Source organism: Hyaena hyaena, unplaced genomic scaffold (assembly GCF_003009895.1).
Source record: "Hyaena hyaena isolate Hyena2069 unplaced genomic scaffold, ASM300989v1 scaffold_81, whole genome shotgun sequence".
In the NCBI taxonomy this organism is placed as follows: Eukaryota; Metazoa; Chordata; class Mammalia; order Carnivora; family Hyaenidae; genus Hyaena; species Hyaena hyaena.
In genome coordinates this window covers 382,979-403,721 of record NW_024080714.1, presented here as the reverse complement: position 1 = coordinate 403,721, position 20,743 = coordinate 382,979, and the positions used below count along the sequence as shown (strand labels likewise).

The window sequence follows — 20,743 nt, the reverse complement described above, 5'->3', positions numbered from 1 at the left end:
TCCTGAGTTGCAATTCTCTGCTATTCCAATCTTTGCTATAAAATAACTGGCGAGTTTTAAAGCTAACACAACTTAATTTTGGAACTCTTGAATTTTAAGTTGATGATTTATTATAAGAATATAGTTCTGAGTTATATTCTGCCTCTACATCAATATTGATAAACTAAGAAATTAGTTAGAAGACTATAAGGGAAATAGCTTTGAATAGGAGTTTTAATGTTCTTCCATTTGCTTTTGTGTCTTATAAAGTTATAATGTTTGTAGTACAGATGGATAAGCATAGTATTTTTACCCGTGTATGCAAACAAGATTTAATTAAAAAATAGATTGTATCAGGGATGTTTCTAACTTTAATCAAGTTGGTGGTCACTTATGACACTTGCTAGTTCCATTTAAGTTAAATTAAATCCAAATTCCTTGAGTAGTTTGTTAACAAGAGGTGAGTCACATACCAGGGTGTACTGTTGTGATCCTTAGTCCTCCCTACATTATAGGAAGGAGGAAAAGCAAATGTAATGTTGGGGGACACCCTGATTGGTGTCCACCAATAAATAGACTGAGATTAACAGCTCTTTTTAGGTTTTGAACTATAATCTTGTGTAATAGTGGTTACACTTATTTATGTCTGTGAGTTTGGAGTTGACAACTTTTACCTTCTTAGCTTTGTGAGTATAGAATTAATGGAAAGGCTTAAGTTTTAGTAAACTTACCAGAGATGGTAAGTTTAATTGGGAAAAGAAAACAGGGCAAACTATTTCATGTAAGCTGGTGGATTTTGAAAACAGTACAATGTTAATTGAATCAAAAACAATTTTCACCTGTCATCCACACATGTATTTATTCATTTTGCAGTTAACCAGCACCTCCCTACACATGCGTTCCATTGGTGACAATGCATCTGAAATTATAGGTACATCAGGCTCTATCTAGGAGTTACGTTTCTTTTTTTCTTTTAACTTTTTTTAATGTTTTATTTATTTCTGAGAGACAGCATGAGCAGGGGAGGGTCGGAGAGAGGGAGACACAGAATCAGAAACAGGCTCCAGACTCTGAGCTAGCTGTCGGCACAGAGCCCGAAACGGGGCTCGAACCCACGAACCATGAGATCGTGACTTGAGCCGAAGTTGGACGCTCAACTGACGGAGCCACCTAGGCGCCCTAGGTGTTACCTTTCTAATGTTACCTGGAAAGTCTTGGACTTTAAAAATCTTAACCCACATAAATGTTTGATATACTTATTTGGATATACTTATATATATCCACAAAAGATATCCTTATTTGTGTAGTCACTTATGCTCATGCTCCCAAGAGTAGTAGCTCTAGCCATCCTTTTTACAGAAAAATTCTAAAGTTAAGCTTTGCCCCCCACCCCCACCATCCTCGTGAGTATAAGATTCCTGTACCCACATTCCCCAGGGTTCTCAAAGGGACTCTTGAAAGTAAATAATTGAAGTGAGATTTCAAACAAATGTCTGACTGGACTAATTTTGCATTCAGATTTTGGATAGAGCTAAAATACACACATGCAAACATGCCCATGCATGCTTATACACACGTGTTAACAGGAGTTAGTTATCTCAGAGGTTATTACTTTGACTTTCACCCATTTCCTCTTTTTTTTTAATAGTGAACTTGTATTAACCATAATTAGTAACAACTCGTTTAGAAAAAGTAAAATATGGCATTGAGCTCTCATTTCATACGAGTAGTTTTATTTGCTTGAACTTGAGAATTCATTTGTCACTGAACTTGAGAGCTTCTTCCTGGAGGAAAAATTTGTTTTACAGCATTTTACTTAAACCATACTTTGCCTTGTGACCCTTGTTTCTGTAGCCCTTCTATGGTGAACACAATGATGAGGCAGTTTAATTAACTGTTTCTACACCTGAGATAGCTTTCAGCCCCAGCACTGTTAGTATTCCTCTTAATGAAAAGAGTTGAGTCAGGATCTTTCTTTTCTTAGGCTTTTCAATTATTAGTAGCCGGGATTTTCCATGTCTAGACCAGGGTTTCTCAACCTTGGTACTATTGACAATTGGGGCCTGATCATTCATTTTGTGAAGAGGCTATTCTGTGCATCATAATATCTTTTTTTTTTTTTTTTTTTTTTTGGAGAAAAAGAGAGACAGTGTGAGTGGGGGAGGGCCAGAAAGGGAGTGAGAGACTCCCAAGCAGGCTTTGTGCTGTCAGCACAAAGCCCCAAGTGGGGCTTGAATTCAGGAACTGTGAGATCACCACCAGAGCCGGAATCAAGAGTCAGATGGTCAACCAGATAAGCCACCTGGGCGCATTGTACCCTGTGCATTGTAGAATTTACCCACTAGACACCTGGGGTAACCCCATCCCCCCACCTCAGTTGTGATGGACAAAAATGTCTCTGGATATTGTTGGGTGTCCCCTAGATTAGGGCAGGAGTGGGCACACAAAATTGTTTCTGGTTGAGAACCATTGGTCTAGACAAAACTTAAATTGATTAGAAATACTTGGCCAAAATTGTTCATAAATTTTTGATTAATCGTGACATAGATAAATGAAACGCAACAAATAAAACAAGTAGCTAGTTTCTTTTCAAATTTGGTGTACACTGTTTATTTCAGAAGCCTCATTTTGAAAAAAAAAAAAAGCTTTGTATGAACAAAACTGAGTCTGCTTAATAACAAATGGTAAAAGAACCTATTGAGAGTAGACATTTCAGACATTAAAATTCCAGCTTTTCAACTTTGAGGCCATATTTCAAGCTTTTGGTACTTCTAGAAAGTAGTTTCACTGTAGAAGTTCAGTAACTCCGACTTTTCTCCTACATCTTCTAGACTTATTGGGGCTGACTTAGCAAACAAATATAAATATGTAGTCTTTTAAGAGTTTTCCAAGGTTTGAATTCTAAAAGTTGAACTTCAAGATCTCTGAGCTACGAATGAAAGGACTGTTATGAAGAGGGAAGTATCGTGCTTCACATTGGAAGGTCTTATAATGTTTTCTTGTCTGAACTTGGACATACAACGTTAGCTGTTGTGTTGGCTGTAGCTTTGACTCAAAGCTTACATAATATTTTCATGTCTGAACCTGTACATACTACTTTAGCTTTCATGTTGACTGTAGTTTTGATTTTAAGTTAATTGGCTAGTTTTCATGTTGGGGTTCAAATTATAGGCAATTGTAGTAAATAACCAAATACTTTTGTTAGACATATGATTCCTTTCTAGCTTAGAAAAAACAACATGTAGTTGTTTCTACCTGTTTAAAAAATTTCGAAAACCTCAAACTTCCCTCCCACTCCAAAGAAGAATCTGGCAGTTCTGAGATTAGTCAGAAATCTGTAGAAATTATCAACTGAAAATTTCAATTCTGCGACCTAGAACACTTTATCAAACAGAGCAAAACAAAAAAAGTGTACAATGCAATGAAAATCAAAGGCATTTTGAGGATGACAAACTATGGAATGTTTGTTACTTTAGTTCTCGTCTGCATGTTTGGAAAAGGTAACATTTTCTGAGTACCATGAATTACTACAACGTGAAATGCAAAACCAGATAATATCTAAGAATAGTATTCTCACAGAATCTGTGAGCAGTTGTAATAGGACATTTTTGTTACCCTAAAAAGCTTCCTTTTCCCCTTTATACTACAGGCCCTCCCTCCTTACCCACCTCCAGGCAATCATTGGTCTGTTTTCTTCCCCGGTAGATTTGCCCTTTGTAAGATGTTACAGAAATGAAAGTATACAGTAGGTAACCTTTTGAATCTAGCGTCTTTTACTTAGCGTAACATATTTGAGATTCATTCATATTCAGTTAATTTCTTTTTTGTTGGCGAGTACTTTTTCATTACATGGATATGGTATGTAGTTTTGTTTATCCATTCACTAATTGATAGACCTCTGAATTGCTTGCATTTTTTGACAAATATGAATAAATATTCAATAGATATTCTCATACACACTTTCATGTGAACATGTTTCCATCTCTCTTGAGAAAGACCTAGAAGTGGGATTTCTGGATCATGTGGTAGCATTACTTATACCTTATCAGAAATTGCCAGTCCCCTTTCCAAAGTGGCCCTATTATTTTGCTGCAAATAGATTATTTTTAAGAATCAGTTCTCATCGGGGGCGCCTGGGTGGCTTAGTCAGTTAAGCGTCCGACTTTCGCTTAGGTCATGATCTCGCGGTTCATGGGTTCGAGCCCCGCGATGGGCTCTGTGCTAACTGCCAGCTCAGAGCCTGGAGCCTTTTTCAGAGTCTGTGTCTCCCTCTCTCTCTGACCCTCCCCTGCTCACTTTGTCTCTCTCTCTCTCTCTCTCTCTCTCTCTCTCCTAGAAATAAATAAAAATATTAAAAAAAAAAAAGATTCCATTCTCATCGTTTGTTTCTACACAAATTACCTTTTTTGGCGGGGGTGGGGGCTATAGAACATTGCTATCTACAGTGGAATCAAAGGATTCTTCCTCAGCACTTTATTTTTCAGGGGAGCACTGTAATCATACCACTGGTATTTTAGAAAGTGACTTTACTGTGTCATGTCAAAACATGCCTCTTGATAGGAGGTGGTTTTTCTTAATGAAGCAGGTGCAGATGAGCGTCCCAAGCATGGTGCCTCGCTTCCTCTTCCGGCCAGGCTTTGTCCACAGCTGTGCCGACGCAGGTTTCTGTCGCAGCTGCCAGCCTAACCTTTGTCCCTCGTGTCCTCAGACGCCAGTTCTCAAGTGAGCAGATGAGTGTTTTTGTAATTATCTCCCTGACTTTCCTTCTCTTCTAAAGTGTCCGTCTCCTGAATTATCAATATTTTTCGACTGTTGGAAGACTCTAGATTCTTTAGACAGGGGTCCTTTATGTTTATTCTCGAAGATTAATATCAAACAAGTCCGAACTCGAAACAGCATTCCAGTGAACTCAGGGGCAAAACTTTTTCACACAACCAATACCAATTTTTTGAAGGCTTCCTCTTTTTCTCGTACAATTTTTTGTTAGAAGATTTGGAGAGAGGAAGAGGGGGCTGCGTCTAGTAGCAGTGTGCTGACTGACAGTTACTTGCCTTGAAAACTTCAGCTCTTTCTTTCTTCATTTGCCTCTTCCAGAACTTTCGGTACTAGCCTCAGTTTCCTTCACAGACTTAGGCTCTTGGCTTAAAACTTTTGTTAATGTTGCCCTTAGCAGATAAGGCTGTCTGTGCCGGAACAAAGGAGGTGACATGATTAGTGGGGGCTGGGGGGGGGCAGTTTAGGTTAGCTTTTTTGGTCCAATGCCACTTAAGGGAACTAAGAAAAGAATTGAAAAGCGGTTGGCTTCCCTAGAGACTTCTGTCTTAGTTTTGCAGTCACTGGTTTACCTAATTAGATCTGTAGATTCTTCAAAATATGTCCCATCTAAAACAGCTGTAAGGTAAAAGGTAAAAAGCTTGTGGCTAAATTTAAGTATAGCTAACCTTATGTTCTCTTTCGTCTCTTTTACTGAGTTGTCTTTCTGTTCCAGCTTGATAATCAAGAGAGCCCTAAAGGATTTAATTTAAATTTTGAAAAGCATTAAAGATGCATGGCAGTCAAAGTGTGGTTTTAAGCCCTATTCCAGTGTTTTAAAACTCGGTGTGTATTTTGGTATGTAGAAGTGTTTTAGGGTAAAAAAGAAGCTTCTTAACACCTGTCGTTTTTCATACACGCAGACCCTGGTGACTAAGCTGGGGGCAGGGACATGTGGACAGGGGAGAGGGCAGCAGAAAAAGAAACCAGTGACCCGTAATCAAGTTAATAATGTACAAACAGCCATTCGGGGCCAGTCATGGAAATTTAATTTGTTGATCTAAAAGTATTTTTGTTTTTAAAACACCTTTTCATTCTAATCTGACCCATTTAAGTCCTCTTTGTTGCACCCCTCCCCTTAGACACACTGACACTTGCACGTGGCCTTTCCTTTGGGTTTCCACAGCCTGTCCGCAAGGCCTCTTCCACCTACTGATTTTATAACAACTTTCAACTTGCTTTTCTGAGCCTCCCTTAACTAGGTGGGTAGGATTGGGACAGGGGTTAACTAGGGCCAAATAATACGTTGGCCAAATTTCTAATCTTTTTACCTTAGTAGGTTTATCCGGTTATTTTCAAAACGTGAAATTTTCCTCTTTACAAAAGGTAACTAGAAAAAAAGAATTTGTATTATTGGCTTATGGTGTTAGAGCATTTGAATGCATCAAATTCTATTGTAAATACAGTATAGTAAGTTTGATAAATTTTTATCTCAATTTATATATGAATGAGTATATACTTGGGTAACAGGGAAGTATTGTTTAAAATGGCATTGAATTATGACAATTCACAATGAGTGTGATATAATGGGAGATGAGATAATAGTATTACCTCAATTTTTATAAAGTTTAGATAAACTACCACTTAGTGTTCAAAAGTTTAATATCTGAACTACCTGGACACCTGTAGCTTTTATATTTTCCTTCATCAAACCTCCTAGAAGTTATGAATAAGTATAGGAAATCTTACCAAGAAGTAGATGTTAACTTGAAGTATACAGATACTTCATCATATGGAAGGTGATCATACGGAAATGATACTATAACAAATAATTAGTATTTTACTGTACATGTATTTTCTACTTTAATAAAATATGATTTCCAGAGAGATCTAAAGGTGAATATGAAAGCATTGCTTTTATTGAAAGTATGATCTGTTTTTCAAAAGTTTTGTTTACAAATTTGCATTATTGTATACACGTGTTTTCTATTAGGAAAGCTAAATAAAGTCATAAATACATACCTACGCATCGATCAAAATATTCATGAATCCATAGCCCATGTTTCCTGATAAACACTGGCAGTATAGAATTGATTGACTTTATACATGTGATGTTTTTAGGCATAGCGCTCTGAGTGTCTCCAAGTCTACAAATACGTTGGTCATGTAACTGACGTGGTTACACTTGACCTCGTATTGCACTCTGTGTACTGGAATCCACTGTGGAGTAGGGGTGGTTCTGTGCCCAAGGAAGCCTGCTAGTGTCAGTACTCGCCAGGAGAATTGACGCCTGACGGTCTCCACAGTATGACCTGCAGCATGGGTAGGGCGTTCTTAACCATCTTCTATATTTGTGCAAAGCTAAAATTTACTTTTAAAAATTAAATTTGGAAAGTTTTGGAACTGTATTCATCCTTTGTAAAACATTTCTATTGTCATTTCTTAGCACAGTACAATTTTAAGAGAATCATTATGTTTTAATTCAAGAGTAGGGAGAAAAGAGTCTTATCTTTGAGTACACCCTTCATTGCCATCAATTAAAAACGGATTGTTGAAAGGAGTTTCAAATTTACTATTGCTAGAGAGACGGATGCATCAAAGAAATGCATATGTATCACCAAATATAGTAAAACTGGGTATTTAAAAAATATTTTAAATTAATTTTTGAGACAGAGAGCATGAGTAAGGGAGGGGCAGAGAAAGAGAGGGAGACAGAATCTGAAGCAGGCTGTGAGCACAGAGCCTGATGCGGGGCTCGAACCCACGGGCTGCGAGATCATAACCTGAGCCGAAGTTGGATGCTCAACCTACTGAGCCACCCAGGTGCTCTGATGTTGTTACAGTTTTGTTTTGTTTTTTTAAAATAAATGCTTAAGTCTTTTTTTTTTTTTTTTAGTTATTTACTTTGGGAGAGAGAGAAAGCATGAGTGGGGAGGGGCAGAGAGGAGGAGAGAGAGCGAATCGAGCAGGCTCCACACTATGGGTGCAGAGCCAGACATGGGGCTCGAACTCATGAAGCTGTGAGATCATGACCTGCACTGAAATCAAGACTGAACAGATGGAGCCACCCTGGCGCCCTCTCGTGGTGTCCTGGTTTTTAAACCATTCATGTGTATACATAGGGGGGAAAAACAGTACTTAAGCTGCTACTCTGTGCCCGGCACTTTGTAGGTAGGAAACATACAGCCGTGAATGAGACAAGTGGTCCCGCTTTTGTGGCATTTACATTTTTTTTTTTTTTTTACAAACAGTTTATTGTCAAATTAGTTTCCACATAACACTCAGTGCTCATCCCCACAAGTGTCCTCCTCCATGCCCATCCCCCCCCTCCCCCCCACATCCATCAGTCCTCAGTTTTTGTCAGCATTCAAGAGTCTCTCATGGTTTGCCTCCCCCCCTCTCCCCAACTACTTTCCTCCCTTCTTCTCCCCCACGGTCCTCCGTTAAGTTCCTCCTAATCCTCCTATACGTGCAAACATATGGTATGTGTCCTTCTCTGCCTGACTTATTTCGCTCAGCATAACACCCTCAAGGTCCATCCATGTTGCTACACGTGGCCAGATTTCATTCTTTCTCATTGCCATGGAGTATTCCATGGTATAGATAAATTGTGGCATTTACATTTAATAAAGGGATGGACAATGAAATTTCAGCTGGTAATGCAGGACAGGAAGAGAGGCTCTCTAAGGATGCGACCTTTAAACCAAAGTGGGAGTGTTATGAAGGGGACCAAAGGTGGGAAGATGTGGTATAGAGCATTCCAGGAAGAGGGAACAGCGAGTACAGAGGCCCTGATGTAAGAAAGGGCCATTCGTGGGAGCAGAAAGGCAGCTGGTGTCACTGAAACATTGTGCCTGGAGGGACAGAGGTGGGACCGGAGATGAGTGAGACAAAGCAGGAGCGCTCCTGTCCAACTGCCTGTGGACCACAGTAAAGAATTCAGACGGGATTATGATCTTGGAAAACTTCAAGTTGGGAGTGGAGATGGAGGTGGACTTGGCTGTGTAGATCCCTAACAGCTCTCGGAACGGCCTTTACCGTCACAACATCATTGCCTGGAACTCTGCCCGCACATGTAGGACACAGAGAGCTCTGCGGTGTAGAGTCGTACGGTGCATTCGTTAGCTTTTCCTGTGCAACAGACGAACCCCTAAGTTGGTGCTTGGGACAGCCGCCATTTATTTAGCTCACCATCCTACAGTCTGACAATTTGGTCTGAGCCTGAGTTGTTCTGGTTTCTGCTGAGCTCATTCTCCCAAGTCAGCTCCTGATCAGCTAAGTGGCTCTGCTTCTTGGAGTTGACTGGCTCTTGGCTAGGGTGATGTGGTAACAGAACCATCGTGTCCTCCAACAAACTAGTCTGAGCTTGTTCACATGGTAGCTGGTTGACTTTCAAGAGAGTGATTTTAAGTATGCTTTGCCTTTTGAGTCTTAGACTTGGAAGTGGTACAGTATGATTCTGTAGCTACATTCTGTTGATCCAAGCAAATCACATGCCCAGCCCAGCTTAAAGGAGTAGAGAAATGGATTCCACCTTTTAGTGGAAGGGGCTGTAAAGTCACATTGCATAGTGGTGGCTGTTTTCACACACTCTGTTCCACACTCAAGGTCTTTTTTTCTCTGAGCCATCATGAGTTTGTGATTGCTTTGTAAATCACAAGTGAAGGTATCCTCACTCAGTTAGAGAACCTAATTAGAAAGAGGAGTGTGACCATAATGGTGACAACTTTTGTTTTAAATTTAATAGCCTAGGATATGAAGACACCGCCAGCATCCTAGTATAGAAGATAATGGGAGCATAGCACTTGGGAGTCAAAAGCATAATTATATCCTATCCATTGTTTGTCTTGAAATCATATTACGCTATATTAAGTATAACAAAAATGCTCTTTGGCTGCATAGATGAAATTTAGCATCGCTATTAATATTTACTGGTTCCCTAACCAGAGACAGGTTTTTAGTTCATTTGAAATACATTCGGAGAATGGAGGTTCTACTCGGCACCACTGAGCAGTAGAAGGCGCCATTGTGCGTTCTCTTAGTGGCTAACAAACACCGAGCGGTTTCAGCAAGCTGTGTCCTTGAGCTGTCATGTGGCCTGCACATGCTAATAAGGAGAATGAGGGGAATTAATCCGAGGAGACCGCTGGCAGGTTTTTGCGTGGTTTTCTGAAGTGTTGGTTTTTTCAATGGATTACAGAAAAGTAAGATGATAATGAAAGTAAAAGTAGGACTAACAAGCAAGAATAAGAAAGAAGAAGACAAAACAGCTTCCTTGCTTTATGCTAAAGGAAACACTTTGCAACCCCGTGTTCACTGCGATGTATTTGTGAATGTGATGGGGGAGGGGGCGGGGGGCCCAGGGGCCCATCCTGACCTGCAGTTCTCGTCAATATGGGGACACGGTTTTGGAGAGCAGTTTATTTGTTAATGGCTGCTTCTCCTTAATGGTATATCGCTCTTTCCCGTCCAGCCAAAGCAGGCACAGCAGTCTTTTAAGTGGGACAGAGTTTTTATTCCTCAAACACCAATCTAGGCAAAAATTCTTTTTTCAAGAGCATCTGAATTCTTAGTGATTTACGTGTGGACAGATACCATGACTGCAAATTCAGTCGTGCTCTTGTTGATTATCATCATTCTCCTCCCCTCAACTCCCACTCATCTCCCTTTAGGTTGAATACCTCACCGGTAATTTTGCTCTTCTCATCCCTACCTGGAACTGGAGGCAAAATTTATGTCATTTTAATGTTTAATTACGGTAAAGATATGGTATCTCCCATCACTGGAGAACATAATGGATTATTCTGCACCATAGTTATTCAAATGGAAAATTAAAACCGAGTCACCTCTTCCCCTTGTTATTTCAAAATAAATTATAGATGGATCAAATATTTAAATGTAAAAAATGAAAGTCAAACATATTAAAAGAAAACATGAATGAATATGGAAAAAATCCTGGGGTGGGGGAAGACATTTCCCAGCACAGCACACATTCTAGAAAGCATGAAGGAAACAAATGGATAGACTTGAATATTTATAATGTCAAATTTCTGTTTTTAATCCCACTTTTTAAATTTAACATGTTATACATGTTCTCTTATGTTATAAAATATGTCATGAAATGTGAGTTTTTATGATTATGCAATGGTCTGCCATATGAAATACCATACTTCATTTAACCGCCATCCCATATTTTTGTACATTTTCTTCCTCATTTGTCATTTTTTTCAAATAATGGCATAGTACACACACTTCATAATTTATAAACATTTGGTCACACATGAGACCATAAAGATAGGTTCTCTAGCAAATAGATTATGGCCTTTACTTACATTTCTGTGATTATTATTGACATTGGACAATTTTTATGTTATGGGCCTATTCTGTTAACTACTTTTAATTGAACAAGAAACACATGCACGTGACAAAAAGAATTCTTAACATCGTAAGGCAAACTACAGCGAAAAATAAGTTCTCTCCCTTAAGGTAATCACTGATGTGTTTCTTGCATATCCAGAAGTGGTCCAAGTAAATCAAGCGTATAACCCACCCCACTTAAAAAAATACAAACGTTACCTTACTGTGCACATGATTCTGAATCTTTTCACTTAATGTTTAATATCATAGAAGTCTTATCTGCACACAGAGGTACCTCCTTTTTAACAGCAGTATAGTATTCTATTGCTTGGCTGTGTGATAACTTATTAAACACTCCCGTGTTGACAGTCATTTGGTTCCTGGATATTTTCAGCTTTTTCCTGTTACAAACAACTCAGATAAATCATTAGGTAAATATTTTTCAACTTGACTATCAGAATTACTGGTTTAACACTTAATCATGTGCATACACATTTTGATGGATACTGCTAAATTGCACTTTATTCCAACATTTGTCCTCATAATCAGTGCAAGGCTGTGATGTGTTTTCCCACACCTTTGTCAGCATTGTAATTAAGCAACCTTTTTAATCTTGGTAATCTGTAGTGAGAAAAATAGAATAATGTTAGGAGTTTGGATTGGCATTCTTTTGATTATGAATGAGATTCTTTATATACATTTATAAATCATCATGGTGACAGCATGATCCTGACTTTAGCGGGGAAGATGTTTTTATTAAAATGGGACATACTTTTTACATAGTTTTACTTCAGTGGAAACGCTGCCAGATTTTTTGTACTGTCTGCTTTCGAGGTGAAAGTAGATAGATAGGACTCCAGAAGTGATTCAAGAAAGAAAAGTACAACCTGTTTCACTTCCAAATTCATGAATTCACGTTTTCTTGATTTTCTTGATTGAATGACTGGACATTAAAGTGGTTTGCTTTAATTTTGGTGGAGGTAGGGCTTAAGAGGCTACTCAGGAGAGAGAGAAGCCACCCGAAGGATTTTTTGTGCTGCACAGAGTGCTGTAAGGCTTTTGTCCCACTGCCGAACTCCTCTGGTGATTTTCAAAGTTCCCTACGGACGGAACCCGTTTCGCCACTGGTGTTACAAAGACTTGATTGTAGCATCATTTGAAACTGTGTGATTTACTGGAAGGGGCCTTACCTGGGTCTTAGGAAGCCTCTGCTCTGCTAGCCTGCTCCCAGCCCGTCACACCTGGAGCTCTGGACCCCCTGACAACTTTCGCAGCTGCCCTCCCATCAGGGTCCTCTGTCTTTGCACTCGTTACAGCGTCTGTGCAGAGGAGAACACTGGCGAAGGTGGCCTAATTTTTCAGTGGGTAAAACCTGGGACCTTTTTTTTCCTGGGTGGTTTTTATAATACTGCCAGTTTAAAATTCACCACCCCCCCCCCCACCCGCCGACCAAAGTTTAAACAGAAAAATGACACCGTGAATAATTTCATCGGGCCTTTTCTGAATATGAATTTAGTTTTTAAATGAATGTTTAAATACATTTCATTCAGGCATTAGTACCAGAGTAAAATCTGTCACTTTTTCTCTCTTACAGTAGCACTAAACCCAATGATTTGCATGCAGCAAATATCCAGAAAGACTGTTAATGAGTCAGGTAGAGGTAAACGGTCAGCATTCTCTCTTCCCAATACATTACTGAGTCTTTCCACGGAGATGCACTAATTTTTTCCAGTTGTACACTTCTGTTTTAACCTCAAATTGTAACTACTTTACAGCCAAATTAAACTGGGTGATAATGGCTGGTTAGTAACTAAAATCCCATCAGATAAACACAAAGCTACTTTGGGGCGCCTGGGTGGCTGAGTCGGTTAAGTGTCCAACTTGGGCTCAGGTCATGATCTCACTGTTCGTGGGTTCGAGCCCCGCTTCAAGCTCTGTGCTGGCAGCCAGCTCAGAGCCTGGAGCCTGCTTCACATTCTGTATCTCCCTCTCTCTCTGACCCTCCCCTGCTCTCTCTCTCTCTCTCTCTCTCCCCCCCCCTCTCTCNTCTCTCTCTCTCTCTCTCTCTCTCTCTCTCTCTCAGAAATAAATAAAACATTAAAAAACCCCACAAATCTACTTCTAGTATATGTATAGGAATTATAGGTGTTTGAGGCTTGTGAAATATAAAATTATTTTCTTTTTTAGAAGATTTAAATTGACAAAAGGAAAAAACTCAGCAGATTTCTGCTGACAGTTACGTTTAATGACTGCTACCTGAAAATTGTATCTGAAGGTTGAAATACTCCCTTACTCCCACTAGAGGGGGATTCCTTCCAACTTAGGTAAAAATGTTCTTCGATCCAACAGGAAAACCTTTGTATGACATTGATCTTTCTCTTTTATTAAATAGAAGTTTATTTCATGGTTTTTAAATCAGTTGTTTTTATGTTGGTATTAAAATATAAAACCTTTCAGAAGCAGAAACAAAATATAAAGGAAATCCTAAAATACAGCTCAGGAGAGCTGTCACGCACATGTATTTAAACCACAGTGCTTTCGAATTAAAAAAATATATACTTTTCAAGTTGGTTTAACTAAATTGGTTAATACTTAGGAATTGCAGACCTCTTCAGCCCTCCTGGAGATAGAATCTGAGGTGGAGGAGGAGGCTGACCTTTTGAGATCCACCTCCTTCCTCCAAGGTCTCCAAGGTCTGTCTTCGTCTCTGTCTACTGACAGAGCCACGTGGACAGTCCCTAAATTCCACTTGAAAGCTTTGGTTCGCTGATATCTCAAGTTGTCAAATATATTGAAGCCATATCTTTAAATAGATTTCTATTTGCTATTAAATTTTCTTGCTACTTTGGCTTTTTATATAATATGTTAAGCAAACACAGAACCCACTTGAGGATGTGTTTTTGTAGATTTAAACTTCTAATACATTTTGAAAGTAATTGGATATTAAAATATCACACCAAAGGTGAATATACCTAACATTAATGTATGCAGCTGTGATTTATGTGTATAATTTAAGAGTAAATGTCATATAGCCTTTACACTAGTTAAGATTCAGCAATTATGTTGTTTGTCCTTTGCCTTTAACTAAAGTCTTCACTGTCGATTAGAAGTTTTAATGTGAAAATATTTGATGTTAGTAATCTAGTGTTGTGAAAGACAGGACTTAGGAAATTCAAACATATGTAAATTGCCAATAGCTGTTGCGTCTCCCCACCCCCCACCCCCACCCCTAGCCCCTTAAGCAAAGTCTATAATAAGACCTTGCTTCTGAATCTAACAATTAGCTTTGGAAATCAAAGTGTAAACAGACATGCTGTCAGTGAATCTTATAATGATTTTGTACCATACTTGATCCAACATTTCACATTTGGTATCGGCAACATATGGTTTTCATCAAAACGAGTCTGGTCATCTTCTCACTTGGTAACCGTGTGTTTCTCTTGCTTTGTGCCCGAGTCTCTGTTAGGTGCCAGGTGCTGGGTGAGCGTCACTTTCGGTGAAGCAGTTGGAGAATACAATTTCTTTTTTGACCCCTCTGCCGGATGACAGTCTGATTGAAATGGTCTTCCTCTCTGTGTTTCCTTTCGTCAAGGGAAGAATCCAATTTAGTTTGATAGCAAGACCCATTGGATAGGTCCGCGCACCTTCCGCTTAAACACCCACCACAAAGGCCTAGCTTTAAAGGGTTAAGAACGCACAGTGAACCTGCTAGTCCGATGTGTTGCCCCAGCCCCGCTGTCTCCTGCAGACATTTAAAAAGATTCCTATTGCCTTCTTTCCTTGCTCTTTTCCATCCTATGTTGGAACTTTGTAGTAGTCAAAGTAAAGCTTTACACACCAGGCTGAATAATTATGTTTAAAAAACAGTAATTATCAATACACGTCTTGTTCCATGAGGCTTTTTAAATCCATGTTAATGAGCTCTGTCTTCTCACGCACAAGACTGACGGGCGGTTTTGAAGTTCTGCCATCATTTCACAACTTGTTGCTTAGACTCGGCCTGCCTTTCCCTGAGTGCTGCTTTCAGGCCGCCTTGCTCTGCAGGATTCCAGAGACCCGGGACTGCCCACTCCGATGTGAGCGGAACAAGAACTCACTTAGCAGCTTCACAGCAATGATGAAATTGCTTTACAAAGCATAACTTTCCCCTCACTGTCCATAAAAGATCTAAAAGTATACACAACATCTTGTGCTTGAACTGAGAAAGGTGATTTTCCCAATGTCCCCGATCATTTTGAGGGACTCCTACCACCACATCAGTGTGAGGGCAAGTAGATTAATTTGATAGGAGCTTCACCCTGTTACAAAAATGGAACCCAGGGCAATGACCTGGATTTTGACCCAACTGACTCTCGAAGAGAATCCCAGATCCATCTTTCTTGATGCCTGGCGTCAGTTGCACCCCAGTTTTCTCCAAACTCTTGGTTCCAGGCCATGCCCGTGCTCTGGTGTCTGGCTAGACTCAAAGAACATTTTCGAGAGTGCCTAAATTATGTTTTCCTTATGATTTCAGGTTGAAGTCTTGACCTCGGAGGATACCGCCTTTGGACTCAAGGTGTGTAGTCTGACGTAGCTTACTGTACAAGTCCCATCAGCTCCCCTAAGTGCATTGGAAGGCTCAACGGATAGGATTTGTTTTTATTATCAAATGCAGAGTTTTTAAACTCTTCCACAGTTTAAGGTTTCCGCTCACTTGTGATTACAATTAGACTGTGGTAGAATTTTCTTCACCTTCTTTCTTTGTTGTCTAGAATATAAGTACAGGAGACCAAGTGTTTCGATTAGTAGCAGTTGACTTTGAAGTTGGAAGTAGCCATGGAACAGGATTTACTTACTGAGTGGCCCGCAGGTTGGGACTGCAATAGCCACCACCGACGGGTCTCCAAGTGCTGTTTTGCTTTACCACTCTGTCATTAATCCATGCATTCGTTTTCCCTGCTCCAAATAGTTACTGAATCCCTGTGCTCCAGTCGCAGTTACATCCCAGGTCCTGCCCTCAGCTCGCTCACAGTCAGTCAGCTAGTAGGCACAGGCCCGTGAACAGGTCAGTTGTCCTGTGGCGTCCTTGTCCCCTCGCTAGAAGTGTTGGGGGGCGGAGGGTAGTGCGGAGTGGGCGAGGCCCAGTGGCAAGGCATTCTAGGAGTCTGAGCCCCTGAGAGTGGATTATATTTAGGCAAGGGAGGAGGACAAGAGAAACGAGAACTATTTTCAGGTCAGGACAACCATGGAAAAAAACAGAGGGAACTAAAAGTAGCTAAATTCCGCCCGTGTAGCAAGAGTGGAGGTTGAAGAGGTTAAAGATTTGAATTTTATCCTCTAGGAAACGCAAAGCGATTAACGGATTTTAAACCAAGTAGTGGTTAGATTTGCAATTTAGATGATTTTGGCCACTTTGTGGAGGATGGATTTGCCAGAGACCAGTGAAGGGCGTTGAATGGATCAGGTGAAAGACAGTGTGGACCTGAGCTAGCCTAGTGGAAGAGTAAAAAAAATCCTTAAGAAGTCAGTCTCGGGGACTGGCGATCATTGGGATATGCAGGGTGAGGTAGGCAGAGGAGCTGAGAATATGGCAGAGGAGGAGGTGATGTGTCACAAGAGAGGGCGGACACAGGAGGAGCCATCACCGATACCTTAGAATTACAGTCTTCCAGACCTGGAGTGTTTTATCAGGTTGACTTGCCTTTTGGATGTGTATTTGCTGGAATTTTTTTTTTTAATTTGCTAGTAATTCTTAAACTATGTAAATAAATTGGTGAGAGGCACTTATTAGGGGAGCCTGACTTCATTTTCACATAGAGGTATAGAAGTACAGTATCGGTGCCATCAATTAAATACTTGGGAAGTCAGACGTTTAGGAGAAGAGTTGATGGAAACTTCAGAGCACAGGGTATGGCTGATTACCTTACCTGACTCCTGTATGTGCTACATCTTTGACTTAAAACTAAAAATCATTTGTTTATATTTTTTTCAAAGTTTTCTCTACTTTCCATTTTAGATGCTTGGCATTTTATTAGTACAGTTTAATAGTAGGGCTGTAGTTGGTTGGCGGGTGATGTAATACTGCCAGAATCACAGCCATTCTGAGGTTATAAGCTTAGCAAGGTTTATGTCATAGATGAATACAAATTAAAAGTGAAAAAATAAGTCGGGACTTTATAAAAATTTAAATATTCAGTACACTGACTCAGGTTTACCTTAACATATTTTTTCTAGTTCTGTATCTGCCAAAAATTACTAAAGAAAAATTTAATTATAAACAGAGCCAATTCAGTGTTATTTGTAGTATTTAACATATCATCATCGTTTGAATTTTCATTTTTTATTTAATGCCCAGCATGCACGCAGAATATTCATTGCATATTTAATAAACCTGTAGGGTGAGTTCTCGTGAACTCATCTCCATAATCCTTCATACTTACCGAGTAGGCGGCGGGATTGTGGGACTGTATTATAACTAACAGCGGCTCTCTCTGTCCGCCCCACTGTGTTAGGGCTCTGCATTTGTTTTCTGGCTAAACTAGCACATTGCTCTTGTAGTCTTAATTCAGTTTGTAGAAACAATAGTCCGAAATTGCTTCCCGGTAATTCAGTGATTTTTCAAAGAATTCGAAGCTTTTCACTTTCGCATGTCTGTACCAAAGTGTCGACACATCTAACTAAAAATGAGAAATTGGAATTTTTTTTAACCCTCTTCATTATCTGCCAGTCAGCAGATACATTTTTATCTTATTTCTTAAAATGTCTGGGTATTCAGTGTTGGTCAGATTTCTGAACACTTACTCACAGTTGACCTTGTTCCCTGTTTTTATGCACTGGGATAAATAACTCCGATATCGGGTAGTAGTACATTGATGGCATTATCTTGGCAAATGAGGAGATTGCTGGAGTGTGTGTCTGCCCTCACGTAGGTCTTGGATCCTTTTAGTGCTGATCTTTAATGTGCCTTTGCTCTTTCTTTACCTTTTTTTAAGTTTACTTATTTATTTTTGAGAGAGAGAGAACCAGCAGAGGAGGGGCAGAGAGAGAGAGGGGGGGACAGAGGATGCGAAGCAGGCTTCACCCTGACAGCAGAGAGCCTCATGTGGGACTCGAACCCAGGCACTGCGGGATCATGACCTGAGCTGAAGTCGGACACTTAACCAACTGAGCCACCCAAGCACCCTGTTTTTGTTTTCGTTTTCGTTTCGCCACTTAATCTACTTGATCACTCCTTGGATGCTGCTTCTCCGAAGTCCAGCTAAAAGCTGCAAGCTTCCTATTTACTTGCGATCAAAGCCTGCATTTGTCAGTCTCCCTGGAAAATAATTTAAACATGCTGGGACCCAGAGCTATAAACAGCCTATTTTTGGGTGTGAGTGTGCTGCAGCCGTAGCCCAGGAAAACAACTTTGCGTTCCTTCCAAACTATCAAGACTGTTAGTGCTGTTTTGAGATTAATCTTTTTCAAGCTAATCTAATGAGACATAGCTGTCCTGTTTCTTATACTTTGCACGTCTTAATTTCTCAAATCCTCATTCGTCGTTTTATTTGGCTTATCTCAGTCAAAAGTAACTTAGAATTTGAAATGCTAATATCTATATCTCAGTATACACTCCAGCTGTTTTCCAGTGGTTCTAATTTTTTCCTCTGAATTAAGGCAACTTTGATTTTCTGGAGTTTGTTTCTATGCTTAATTAATTTAAAATCCTGTGCACTTACAAAAACAAGAATTGCAGTGAATTGAAGAGGTGCTTCAAAGGTTTAAAAAATGAGCAAACATATTAGGAAAGGAAAGTTCTACAAACTATAGACCGCTGATTTTGACTTTGGTTCTGATCAAGACTTGACCATATTAACAAATGTATAATTCTGTAGAATAATAAATCAGGAGTCGCAGGTGCAGGCAACATGGGTTAGTTCTTGTTCACGAGATAAGCGTACCTTCTATGTCATCAATGGACTAAGTAAAGCTGTTAGTGATAATGATTGATAAATCAGCTAAGGAAATATATATAAAATTATACTATTAAACATAGAAAAGGCTAGGGGCTCCTGGGTGGCTTAGTTGGTTAAGCATCCAACTTTCACTTAGGTCATGATCTCGCGGTTCGTGGGTTCGAGCCCCTCGTCGGGCTCTGTGCTGACTGCCAGCTCAGAGCCTGGAGCCTATTTCAGAGTCTGTGTCTCCCTCTCTCTCTGACCCTCCCCTGCTCACGCTGTCTCTTTCTCTCTCTCCTAGAAAAAAAAACAACAAAAAAACAGAAAAGGCTAAAAATTTGCTGCTTATGAGTTCTGCAAAGAAATTTATAGTAGAGAAGTAAAAAGAGGAGTGAGTAAAATATTCCTGGGTCATTAAAAAGAAAGACTAGAGGGGTGCCTGGGTGGCTTAGTCGGTTAAGCGTCCAACTTTCACTTAGGTCATGATCTCGTGGTTCGTGGGTTCGAGCCCCGCGCCGGGCTCTGTGCTGACTGCCAGCTCGGAGCCTGGAGCGAATTTCAGAGTCTGTATCTCCCTCTCTCTCTGACCCCCCCCTGCTCACGCTGTCTCTTTCTCTCTCTCCTAGAAATAAATAAAAAATATTAAAAAAAAAAAAAGACTAGATAATCATAACTTTTCCATGAATTTCTTAAGAGATCTTCTCAAAATCTAAATAAATGACTTTAACATTTCATGATCATGAATATCTCTTGCTATCTCGTTTCTTGCAGACAGCTAAGTCAAGAATCCGAAAGAAGTAAGGTTGTTATTTAATCCACTCCCTGTGGGTTAGGGTCTGTTGTTATTCTCAGTATTGGGGGAGGAAATCGAAATTGACACAGATAATGAATAACAGAAGTGGGCTGGGAAGCTGGGAGATGGGCCCCAAGGCCCGTTCTCTTCCTTGAAGGTCCTAAGACCCAGTGCGGTCTGCACCCACCACCGGCCTCCTCGCTGCCCCCTCCTCTCCTCTGCCCGCACCTCTGTCCCCGCGCTGCCCCTCTTGCTGAGGTCCCCATCAGTCCTTTCGCTTTACTTGCCTCTTTGCTCTGTCTGCCTCAGTTGGCCTCCTCTTCCTTCCTTGGCTCTCTTCCCGTGGTTGCCCCAGCGGCGCTCTGCTGACCCTCCTGAGAGCCGGGCCGCGGTTCCCCTTCCTCCTCCTCCACAGCGCATGCGTCTCGCTCCTCCAGGCCTCCGTCCTGGGTTCTCCTCCCTGGAATGCCAGCGGCCCCTCTCCCTCCTGCTCCAGGGCCGCGGCTGCCTAAGTATCCGGCAGAATGGATGGATACGCCTAAAGCCAAGACAAAGATTTAAAAATCCTTCCCTTGTTTGGTACGGCCAAATTAGGGGGAAATTCTTAGGGCTTACTTGTTAGGCTATGCTAGCATTTGGTTACCAAAATCACTACTCCTGAAAGGTTGGGTGGACAGAAATATATATAGGATACGTTATCAGTTCATGCGTTTGACAGTTCTTTTTTTTTTTTTTTTTAAATGTTTATTATCTTGAGAGAAAGCACAAACAGAGCAGGAGCAGAGAGGGAGACATAGAATCTGAAGCAGGTTCCAGGCTCCCAGCTGTCAGCGCAGAGTCTACGCGGGGCTTGAACCCGCTAACTGTGAGATCACGACCAAGTCAAAGTCAGACGCTTAACCTGAGCCACCCAGGTGCCCCTGTTTTATGTTCCAAAGAGGCATTA

General features: G+C 40.5%; 1 protein-coding gene across 7 annotated transcripts in view; it reads left to right on the top strand.

Moving 5' to 3' along the window:
- ARID1B (AT-rich interaction domain 1B) overlaps window positions 1–20,743 on the top strand; it is a 443,851-nt gene that overhangs the window by 250,146 nt on the left and 172,962 nt on the right. For 4 of the 7 annotated variants that reach the window (XM_039234079.1, XM_039234077.1, XM_039234080.1 and 1 more), the window contains exon 5: window positions 15,602–15,643. The exons of the other annotated variants lie outside the window; for them this stretch is intronic. In XM_039234079.1, coding sequence (XP_039090010.1) covers window positions 15,602–15,643 — 42 coding nt within the window. The remainder of the gene's footprint in view (window positions 1–15,601; window positions 15,644–20,743) is intronic. 7 annotated transcript variants of the gene reach the window in all.